The 12,151-nt window shown below is 43.6% G+C and overlaps 1 protein-coding gene across 1 annotated transcript in view; it reads left to right on the top strand.

The window, feature by feature from the left end:
* PDCD1LG2 (programmed cell death 1 ligand 2) overlaps positions 1-12,151 on the top strand; it is a 34,911-nt gene that overhangs the window by 19,813 nt on the left and 2,947 nt on the right. Inside the window, exon 4 of the mRNA XM_016214230.2 lies at positions 6,613-6,747. Within this exon, the coding sequence (XP_016069716.2) occupies positions 6,613-6,747 (135 nt within the window). The remainder of the gene's footprint in view (positions 1-6,612; positions 6,748-12,151) is intronic.

Raw genomic sequence — 12,151 nt, 5'->3', positions numbered from 1 at the left:
GAGGAAACAGAAAATATCTGGTAGGATGAATACCACTTTGCTGGCTTTCCTGCTGGCTAAATGGTTTGAGAGTTTTATAGGAAAACTGGCCTCTTAAAAAAATCTTGCAGAGCTTTGGCTGGCTATGCCGAATCCCATATTTTTAGAACTTCATACAGGAGCAAAATTTCAAAAGATTTTGGAAGCCTGACCTTTTTTCATGTGCCAAGTAAGATCATTTATTTGCCAAATAAGAGCAACTAACATCTAGTATTGCAATCATTTGATAAGAGACAGGTCATTTTATCCCCAATGCGTAAGTTTCCTGTTGCTCCTGTAACAGATTACTACAAACTTTATGGGCTTTGGACAACACCAATCTATTAGTTTACACTTCTGGGGGTCAGAAGTCTGAAAAAGGCTTCACTAAGCTCAAATCGAAGTGTTGAGAGGATAGCAGAGGCACTAAGGGAGTACTACTCATTTTCTTGGTTTCTTCAGCTTCTAGTGGCCACCTGCATTCCTCGGCCCATGGGCCCTTCCTCCACTTCCGAAGCCAGCAATCGCATTACTCAGACCTCTGCTTTTTTCATCACATCTCTTTCTTTAACTCCTTGCCGCCTCTTCCTACCTTTTAGCAGCCCTTGTGACTGCAGCAGAAGCTGCCCCCCTACCTGAACTCAATAATTCAGGATTCTTTACCCATCTGGAGTTCCTTAATATAACCACATCTGCAAAACCCTTTTGTGATGTAGAGTAACATAGTCACAGGTCTCAGGGATTGGAATGTGGACATCTTTAAGGGACCCATTATTCTGCTACCATGCAAATAAAGGATATCATCTCAGAATAAAGGACAGTCCCTAGTACTGGTTAATTTAACTTTATAGAAAATTTACTCTGTTGTCATTACATGTTGCTCTTTGTCCTTCGTCTTAGGCAAAACAGAGCCTAGGATAAGGGCTTGTGGACATGCAAATATTTAGGCGGTGATCTCAGTGAGTAGAAATGAGAGGTTTAAGAGGAAAGAAGAAAAGTCAAATATAAGGATACGTTATCAAAGTCAACGTGGGCAACAGGGGCTCAAATATGCCAGGACTCCCTGGGCAGCACACAGGTGGCCTCCTAAGATGTTTACTCAAAGGACTTCAGGTGGAAGGACTAACACACCTTCTTTCACTGTCAGTGGTTGACAGTTACCCCCAGGAGCATGAGATCCCTTCCTCTGTGAGCTGTGCATGCATGTGGGCTGAGCTCCCCCAGCATCTGCAGCATCGGAGTCAACCCAGGACAGAAGGCAAATATCCACTTGACATGAGTCGCTGACCACGAAGTGAGTCAAAGTCCAACTAGGATTCTACCCACTTTGTGGCTGAAATCAGACATGAAGCTGACAGGAAGTAAGTCATGACTAAAGCAGTCTAACCTTTGCACTTGTGTCTTACATTAAGTCCACTGCCTCTGAGCCTTCAGGCAGGAAAGCAGCTACAATCTCTGCAAAAGACATCATATGCAAAAGTTGGTGGGACAAACTACTGTTCCTGCTGCTGCGATTGATCCCAATTGACATTTATCATCTACCTCATCCACCCTACATTCTAGATTTCCCTCACTCAGCACTTCACATGCAATAGTTTGTTTGCCTGTGGGACTCAGGCTTTCAACCCTTATTGCCCTGCCCTTAGCTGACTGAAGTTGCTACAATTGCCTGTTCATTGTTAATACTGGTCGTGGAAGTAACAAGGATCAGAATGGTGTATCCCCGAGTTCCAGACATAGTCTTCCTTGCCTCCATTATGTAATAGCTTTCAAGTTCTTCATGGTAATTAAGATCGATTACTCCATCAATATAATAATTCTTTTCTTTGCCTGCTCATCCACCAGTGGGTAGAACTCAAGCTTATGAGGCGGTAGCTATAACTGTAGATGCAATAGAACATATTTCTTGGTATATCCCTTGGTAGAAGCATTCGCCACAAGGAAACTGGACCTTTAATTCAGTAAACCCAAAATTTGTGGAGGTGAGAAGCAAACCTTCTACAAGTGGGTCACTGGAAGTAGTGGTGAGAGGAACCAACCTTCAGCACTGGGGGAGCCCTGGCACAGAAGCAGCACATGCTTGAGACGAGACTGTCAGGGGAAAGTGAGTCCAAACCTGCACAGAACCATCCATCATTTCGCCACGTTCAGCCATGCCTGACATTGGGTGGGGCAGACAGACCATGAATCTGGGCATCAGAATGATCTGCTCCATCTCAAAGTACATTTTACCATGGACTAGTACCAATCAACAGACCAGACTGAGAGTTAATTTCCTAGTTTTTTCTTCTGGGGGGAAAAAAACAAAAGCAAAACTTCCTGATACAATTCTTAGAGGCAGCCAGCTGTATTGTCATTTCCAAGCTCCCAAGTCCCCACTTCCCCACCTATCTACACTTCACTACGCAATTCCAACACTAACGTCAGCCCAGCTTCTCTCTAACTAAATTATTATGGTGAAGTGAGGTAGAAAAAGGAGTCATGCTAAGAATCTTGATAGAAATAAAGACATGAGAAACACATCATTTTTAAGGTCAACTTTGGATGAAAACAGTGAATTAGGCAAGCTGATTTTTCAATAATCTTTATCTCTGTTTTTATCAGAGACCACCAGGCTTGTCACCTTATGAAAACTGAACTATAACCAATTCATACTAGAGTTTTAGAGGCTTAAATACTAACAGTCCCCGGGGAATTTACTTTTCCTGGAATTGTTTGCTCAGTTGTCCTTTGTTATGTGGGATTTTCTGCTTGGTTAAGAGTAGGCCAGTGCTTTAGATGAAATGTGGTTTTCTAGAAGAACACTTATATAAGGCTCTCCACAGAGTAATACGGGCTCCGTAAGATGAACTTGGAAATAACTAGAATCTGCCCTTTGCACCATTGATTACATCAGTGTTCCTTCTTCATGGTAGAGAAGTAGGAGGGCAGACTGATCATTTCTCTGGAAGCCTTGAGGCTATGAGAAGTTAAGAAGAAAATAAGGTGGCCCCTCTCTCTCTGGGGGCCAACATAGCTGACTGAATAGTCAACAGTTGTGGGAGGGATTTACGAGGTCTTGCATAAAAATGGGAAATCACTCATGAATGCAACCAGCAGGGAGATGGAGAAATCTTTGTGCAATTAGAAATTCTCAGCCTAGCTTTACCAATCCTTGCCAGCTTTATATTCATGCTACTATCCCCTGATATGATTCCCTGCTCCAGTCAGCTCCCCTTCCTTGCCACGTACTCTGTGAGCTTGCTTGACCCCCTCCCACCTCCATGACCTGTGTCCTCAGGCACTTTCTTTCACATAAAATGTCATCACTCACCAGCTCCGAACCTGCCCACCCTCTCTCCAGGGCAGCTCTGGTAATTCCAGGGTACAAGCAATCTTCCCTCATCTTGCCTCCTGAGACCAATTACACCACTTCTTTGTTTGCCTGTAGCTGTACCTATCTTTCCCCTTCCCACTGCTATTTCATTTTCCATGTATTTTCATTGCTCCCATGAGTCTTCTTTATATCCAGAGTAAAGCAAAAGCAGAGTGCTCTGCTCATAATAAGTGCTCAATAAATGTCAGATTATTGGGTTGACGGCTTAGTCTTAAATGGTCCCAGACCCATCTTCCCAGCCTCCAGACCGTGTGGACAGTCAGATCTGAGCAGTCAAATGATGCCCTGGCTTGTGGTGCAAATACCAGCAACAAAATAACCACAGTCACACATCTTTGCATGGGTTCCTGGCTTCTGTTTCTCAAAGGCATTTTAAGTTGTCTTATGACTCTCCCCTTTCTACTCATTCCCATAAGTGGAGCTGCTCACTGCTGATTTCTGTGGCCCACCACAAGGTTTTCCAGAAGTCAATGAATCAAACAAATACAGCAGTGAAGTTCTGTGGGTGGGAGGTGTTCCCACAACTCTAGAATGAACATTCTAACTTTTAATCTGAAAGTAGGAAGCAGTGGGATGACTGTCCTTTTGAAGTAGTTTTTTCTGCATGGTCAGTTGTTGCATTTTCATTAGGAGATAGTGGGATTAGAGCCCAGATTCTTATAAGGCTGGCAGAGAAGCCCTTCTAGGAGGCCTGGCAGTGACTCTGGCAGTGGTCAAGCTCGTGGGCTCTGAAGTCAGGTGAACTTGAGTTTCAAATCCTTTCCGCTACCTACTAGCTTTGAGAACTTGAGCCACCCTAGAACTGTCCCTTGTCTCTCATTTGTAGAGCGAGGGTAAATAATGGTAGCTACCTTATAGGGTTATTGTGAAGGTTAAATGAGATATACTTGTAAAGTCCTTAGTACTCAGAAAAGATGGAAATGGGGGGAAATATGGCACCTTTAGCAAGAGGCATGGCTTCCCCGTGAGTGGATAGGACTGGCAGTAAGGATAAAGCGCATAGCTTTCCCACACAGCCTCATATCATTGTGAAGTAGCATGCAAATATTAGAAAAGAACTTAGGAGAATATGTATTAGGATATAGGCTAAGAGACCTCAAAATATAGTGACTCAGACAAGACAGAAGTACATTTCTCCCTCCTGTAATATTCAGGGATAGAAGGCGGTTCAGAGCAGGTAAGTAACTGTAGTCCATAAAGTCACTCAGCGATCCAGGGTCTTTCCATCTTGTTCTGCCAGGGTGTTATCACTGTTGAACTGTCAAAATTAGGTCACTGCCACATCTACGTCTCAGCCTTCAGAAAGGAAAAAGAGACATATTCAGTGTTTTAAGGCCAGGTCTCAGAAGACCCATTCTCCTGGCCTGAAGTTAATTTACATATCTGGCCACACCTCACTACAGGGGAGGCTTAGAAATGTTGTCTCTAAGAAACCGTGTGTCCAGCTAACACCTAGCTAATACTAGGGGAGAAAGGGAGAATGGATTTAAGGAATAAGCCATGGTCTGCCACGGGGTAGCCAATGACAAGGAAGGTTGGGTTAGGTGGACTAGGTAGGTGATCAGTTCAGCACAGCAAATCCTTACAGACACCATTCATGTAGCTGGTGCTTGGCTTTATTGGGGATTCAGAGGTGACTTAAAGTCTTTGCAATGCAAATATAATCTGAGCAGACCGATGTCCTACTGGATGTTCAATGTTAGAACGTCTTCAAGGATGAGTGAGCTTTTGTGTGTGGAAAGGACTATGAGGGAACCTGGACAGGACAGGTGTTTGCATAAAGCCACTGAGATAGGGACCTTCCCTGTTGTGGAAACAGCGAGGGTCCCAGGACTCCTTGACTCGCGGTACTACATGCAGCAAGTGCTTAAATAGCACTTCCTAGGAGTGAAGGAGCAGACTGTAATCAATATGGGTCATGCATTGAGGGATGGTACCTAGACTTACCGTGGTGATCATTTCACAATATATACAAGTATCGAATCATTATGTTAGACACTTGAAACAAATATAATGTTATGTGTCAATTATACCTCAATAAAAAGATTTTTTAAAAGTATGGGTTATCCAGTGTGTAGATGAGCCAGGCTTTTTACTCCTTTTATTTCCTTTCTACACTCTTTTGGACAGAGACAAGTATCTGTTGGGCCCGAGCTCTGCATCAGACAGGTCTGAGTTTGTAATCCTGCCTTTGCCACTTACTTAGCAGTGATGATCTTCGATTATTTAGCATCTTTGAACTTACTTTGTCAACTCTAAAATGAGGAGCTCAGATTAAATGACGTCTATTCCCCTCTCAGCTAAACTGTCTATGGTTCTCAGAAGGCACCGTGGTAGGGGAAGGGAAGGGAAGGCGGTTGTCAGGACTGAGCCATTCCTCCTGAGCAGCTTTGCCAGGTTTTTCTAGGGCCAGGCTGTTATGCTGATTCTGTATAAGTTACTCCATGAGGCAAAATTCAGGTTTAGGGAAAAGTCACAGCTTACCTTGGGTCCCCTCCCATCTCCCTGAGGGAACCCCCCTCCAGCCCTGTCCTTTGTAGGTCTGGGGCCCTCATTCTAACCATTAGAAACCTGGAGCTCTCCTTGACGAGGTTTTCCCCAGACCTCCAAACACTCTTCTCATCCACTTCTCTACTAAACTCATCTTTTCCTCAGTGCCAGGACTTTGATTAGCGGTGACAAGGGAAAAGTTCTAGTTATTATAATTCACAATGACTGAACTTTGTGTATCAACACTACCTACAATATTTTATTTTTTCAAAAGGATCATGTGACTCTTTGAAATTAAATAACTGATGATATAGATTCTAAGCAACGTGAGTGCTTGACAGAGGAATGGGGAGACAGTTTGGGGCTGAGAGACTATCCTACTGGAAAGAGAGAGATGACAAAGAAAGAAACAGAGAGAGATGTGTCAGAATGACACAAAGCATGGAATCTGGAACCAGACAACCTGGATTATATCTCAGCTTTGATACTCACTGTATAACTCTGGGGAAGTCTCCTAGGCCTCACTTTCTTTACCAGTAAAATGGGCGTGATAGTAGAGCCTGCCTCACAGGGTGGCTGTGAGGGGTAAATGAGCTAGGGCACGCAGCATGTAGCATGAAGTAAATGCTCCATGCAAGCTGGCCATGGTGGTTATAGCCTACCCAGGAGGCCAACTTGCTGGTTTACCTCCAAGCACCATGTAATCGACTGTTTTTCCTTTCACCCAGGTGAGATGAAACCTAAGGTCCCTCCAACTTTGCTGCTTCATATTATCACCCCTTTCTTCGTCATTGTTTTAATATTCATAGTTACAGTGATAATCCTAAAAAAACAACTCTGCCAAAAGCTTTATTCAAGAAAAGGTAAGTGAGTTTTGATCACGGTAACCATGTGGCCTGGGTGTCTGCAGTGTGAGGCTCTGCTCTGCATTGCTGGCCTGCCGGTTTTACACTAAATCCACTCAGGGCTTACAAATTGTATTGGGTTTGTCCTAATGATTTTCTCCCCCAGAGGAAAATGGCTCTAGTCTTCAGTGAGCTAAAACCCTTACACTGAATATCTTTAAAGGATATTATATTCTTGTGGCTGAAATTGTCTGCCTTGATCTTTGCACCAAGAAGTGTCATCAGCCTCGTGAGATCCGTGTTATTTTGTCAATGTTGGGCAGCTATGTGGTCAGAGTTCACCTGTGGGATCCTTTCTGAGGATCCCTTCAGTTCTCATCTCTCCTTTCCTCATTCTGGGTATGGCTGGGCTATGCCCTTGCCCTACCCCTAGGAATCTGAATCTACTGGTTGTGTAAGAGACTGTTTAGGGGTGGGGAAAGCACCTGTTTGGTGGTGCCCTGAGGTCTTTCAGCAGCTCCCCACTCCTATTGTGCCAGCAGGGTCAGGGAGTGCCTGCAGCCTTTAAGCCTTGCCCGGAAAATCTGCAGTCCCATCTGGTTTTGTAAACCATCCCTTTGTCAGCACCCAGCCAGCTCCTTCCAAGACTGACACATGGCCTTGCCTATAGAAAAAGAAATAACATCTGGGAGTAACTCAATAGGAATTTGAGGTGATCACTATTTGAGGATTGGGCGGTTTTTAGGTGGTGGTTGTCCTACATTTACCATCTAACTTCTATGTTTTCATCTGCCACGAAATATTGTCATACTCTATTTTTGCCCATGGCCCTGTGTGTGCACTGGTTTGGGTAATAACCACAAAACCCTCTACTGTAGAATCCAAGGAACTATGGTCAAAAGAAGTGGGGGGAGGGAAAGAGGAAGAAGAGAAAAAGGAAAAAGAAAGAGAGAGAGAAGCGACAGAAGTGGAGGGGAAGGGCGCCTCGCCATAAAGGAATCACAAGGTCCTGTTGGACAGAACTGTGACTAAACAGAATCACTTCTGCAAATCTGTGACCTTAGAGAGTCATGGCAGGTGCAATACAGCTCATTAGAACCTTACCTTCTGCCATTTTTCTTTCTACCTCCCTCATACATACCTCTCAGAAATAGCTTTATGCCAAGTTTCCAGGCCTGCGGCCCAAGACCCCTTTAGTCACCTGGAAAATGAGCAGCAGAGCCTTCTGTCTCTACTCCCTTTGAGAGAATAAAATGGAGTCATACTCAAAGGCAGAGCAGAAAAAAATCCTCGCCTCACCCTTCATCTCAGTCTCAGAGTGAGTGAGCTCCCGGCCGGGCGTGGCTCAGAGGTTGAGTGTCGACCTAGGATCCAGGCGATCGGGGTTCGATTCCTGGTCAGGGCACATGCCCAGATTGCAGGCTCGATCAATGACTCTCTCATCATTGATGTTTCTATCTCTCTCTCTCCCTCTCCTTTCCTCTCTCTGAAGTCAATAAAGATATATTTAAAAAATAAATTAATTAAATTAAATTTAAAAAAAGAGTGAGGACAGCAGTAGCTCCTGGGTGCAAAGCTCAGGCACCAACTGCAGTGGGAGAGTTTTGCTGCTAATAAAGGTTAAATGAAGACATTTGCAAATGATACCTGTTTTGTTTTTAATGAAGCAGAGTGAAATCATGGTTGCCTATTTAATACCCCCTCCCTCTAACTCACATGCATTGGGATCTGCTTTCTTACTTAGGAGATACACGGATACAAATGTGGAAATGCAGTGGCCACGCGCACACACTCACATGTCATGGAAAAAGGTTGAGAGCCACTGGTACCATGGATAGAGCTTTAAATCAGGGTCAGAAGGTTAGGTGTGGACCTGTGCTGTCATTTATTGGCTCTACGATCTTGCACAAACCACCTAACTTCTTTGAGATGATTTTTCTACCTGTAAAATGGGAGCGACATGGGAATGACCATTTTACAGCTGATTGACCCAATCTCACTGCCATGACCACGACCACAGTTCGACATGGACTAGAGCAGATCCCTCCTAACTCATCTCCCTGCATCCACTCCTGCTGTCTCCAGTAAGATCCATTTTCAGAATCGAACTGGTGACCTCTTGGTTCATGGATTGATGCTAAACCACTGAGCCACTCTGGCCAGGCACTAACATGGGCTTTTAAATTCTCAAACCTATCACGTCTCCTCTGTTCAGATCTCTTCCATGGCTTCCCATTGCTCACTGGGTGATGTGACTCATGTCTCCAGCTTTATACTGCATCACTATCACCTTTGTTACCCGAGCTTGAGACATACAGGATTTTCTAGTCTTCAGAGACATCCCCCTCTTTGAAATCTGAGAGAGTATTCTCTCTTCTTAAAATACTTTCTTTCTCTTGTCCACTTGAGTTGGTGTCATCCATTAAATCTCAGCCAAGCTGTCACTTCACCAAGCCTCCCCTGAATCCACACCCTTGTCACACTCATTACACTAAGTCCCCTTGTCAGGTGCTTGCCTAGCACCTACTTCTCTTTTCCATATAGTCAGCACATAATTACATAGGAGCTGTTTTACTAGCTTGAGCTAAAAATGCAGTGGCATCTCTTTTAATTTTCCAAGTAATGCTCACGCACACACCTGCCCATCTTAGCAAGAAGTCCAGTGTCTCCCTCTTACAGCATGTAATTCCCCACCTCCCGCAAACTGCCAGGAAACCTCCTTACCCCACAGGGCCAGTGCTGCTTCCAAGAAGGCCGCTGGGGCGCTAGTTTTAAGCTGCTGCTGTTTCTATTCCTGCCGAGCAACATCCCTGTTCCCTCCAGGTGTCTCCATCACCATACAAAGGCACCCTTGCCAGTCCAGATCCCCACACAGACCAGAGTGATGGAAGATGACAGCTCTCCTGGCTCCTCTCACATGTTCTGGCATTGCTCCCAAAGCAGAACCCTCAAGGGCTGATAAGAGAGGGCGGCCGTCCTGCCTCGGCCACAGCTGTGCCCCGCCAGCCTCTTCTGTTCTCTGCCTTCATGTTGAGCCTGGGACACCAGTCCTGACTTCCTTCTCCTGTGTCATGGCTGTTCTGAACTTCTCAGTCTATTGGAGAGAGTCAGTTCTAGTCCATTTCTGTCCAGAAAGCTCCTCAGCTCCTAAAAAGATTTACCCTCCTATGCCTCAGTGACCATCTATACACCAAAGTGTACCGGGAGGACAGCTATTGTCAGTGCATAAAAGGTTCTGTTTACCATCTCCCACTAAGAGGAGCCATTCAAGAAAGCAGGGCTCCAGGGTAAGACTGACATTATTGCAAAAATAATGTCAAGCTCTGTTTCATCTGCCGGTCTTTAAGTTTCATGAATACAGGGACTGTTTCTCTTATTTGCCAATATATGCCCAGTGTCTAAAACATTACCTGGCAAACATAAATGTTCAAGAAAATTTTAAACATTAAGCCCACTATGTGCAGGTACATATGCTAACCTGCTTTGTACAATATACTAGCCACATGTGGTTTTAAAATTTAAATTAAATAAAAATTCAATTCCTTGGTGACATTTTAAGTGCCTACATACTGTAAGGGCTCAGTAGCCACATGAGTCTCGTGGCTACTGTATCAGAAAGATATACAAGGCATACAATTATTTCCATCTTTGCAGAAGGTTCTATTGGACAGCATTGTGCTAGACCCTTTGCAATTAATTTCAGAAAAAGTGCTTGAAGCAAGAGGTAGTGTCTACTTTGTAAAGGAAGAAACTGACAGAAAATATTTCTAAAGTTATATAGCTGGGGCTTGAACACAGGCCTGACTTCAACACTTGTGGCCCTTCTGTTGCAAAAGTGCTTAATAAAAATGGGCTCCATCTGAATATATTTTACATTATCTTTGGGCAATAGAAAGAAAGTCTCAACCCAAACTCATTGAGTGACTTGTTCATTAACTTGCTGGGTCCATAGCAAAGCCAAGAAGAGAATACAGTAGGAATTATGAGCTATAGAGACCAGGTCTCTAGAACAGATCTCTAGATCTCTATTTCTCAAACTCTCTATGGTGAAGAACCAGTTTTGGTTTTCTCAAACTTCTGATATGTTAAAATTGATACTTTTATAATATGTACATACTGAAAAATTACTAAAGAAATGAAACAGAAAGAACAAAGACATAAAACAACAAGCCCAATTTTCACTGGGTTCAATAAATATAAGACATTTGAATAAGTATGATCCGAAAAAATATAACATAGTAAAATAATTACTATAAAGTTTTCTAAATGCTTACATTCTACTTCTGTTCGTATCTTGCTGTGGACTGACAACAAACAGTTCACATACCAGCACCAGCCTATAGACCACACTTTCGGTGGCACTGTCCTAAAAGATTGATCAAGGACTTTATAGGATCTAAACCAAAGGCCAAACATGCTGGTTTATGATGTATAAGAACCACAGAGAATGGCAGCACTGGCCTTGGGCATTAGAGAGGCCTTCACTGAAACTCCAACATCCCAGGGCAATATCTGTGTGTTAATCATTGGGCTCCTTTCAAATATAAAGCCTCTTGGAGGAGACTTGAATGCTGAATTAGAGGCCCAATATGGTCATAAGGGAGTTACTAAAAATCTGGTGTACAGAGCAAAAGTGGAATGAAGGATGGAGTGAATTTAGGGACCTAGGCAACTGCAGGAGATGGACATCAAGCCCTGCAAGAAAATAAAAGTGAGAGGGAATGTGAGATCAGGGACTGAGAAAGATGAAACCAGGGAACTGGTGGTGAGCAGCATCCCATTATGTGAAATTTTGCTTCTGCCAGCTGAGTTGCTTTGAACCAGTATCGGTCATTTACACCTTAGTGCAAATTAATTGATCAGAACTTTTGCTCTGTGTGGGGGTGAGAGAAGAAAGTGGCAGTAAATACTGAAGCAGAAGAGGGAGAGAATTCTGGAGCCACACATTTCCTGGACTGAATCCCGAATTAGCAGTCCCTCAGCCTCTGAGTGTCTGGGGGTCAGGGACAGACAAAGGAATGGGAATGGGGGCCTTCTTTGTTCACAATCTTGCCTAAGGGTATGGTTTTACATTATGCATTATTCAGGCTGAGGTCTCAAGCCATGGTAGACATTTAGACTTCCATATATGTGGATTTATTTGGATTTACTTTTTAAAATAATTTTTTATTTTTCAATTACAGTTGACATACAATATTATATTAGTTCCAGGCATACAACCCAGTGATTAGACACTTATATTACTTATGAAGTGATTACTCTGATAAATCTAGTACTCATCTGACACCATATACAGTTATTACAATATTATTGACGCTATTCCCCATGCTGTACTTTACATCCCCATGATTACACAGTAACAACCAATTTGTACTTCCTAACCCCTTCACCTTTTTCACCCATTCCCCCAACACCTCTACCA

Source organism: Miniopterus natalensis, chromosome 12, assembly GCF_054644295.1.
Source record: "Miniopterus natalensis isolate mMinNat1 chromosome 12, mMinNat1.hap1, whole genome shotgun sequence".
Lineage (NCBI taxonomy): Eukaryota > Metazoa > Chordata > Mammalia > Chiroptera > Miniopteridae > Miniopterus > Miniopterus natalensis.
Note: the sequence above shows the minus strand (reverse complement) of the source record. Positions and strands in the feature narration are given on the sequence as shown.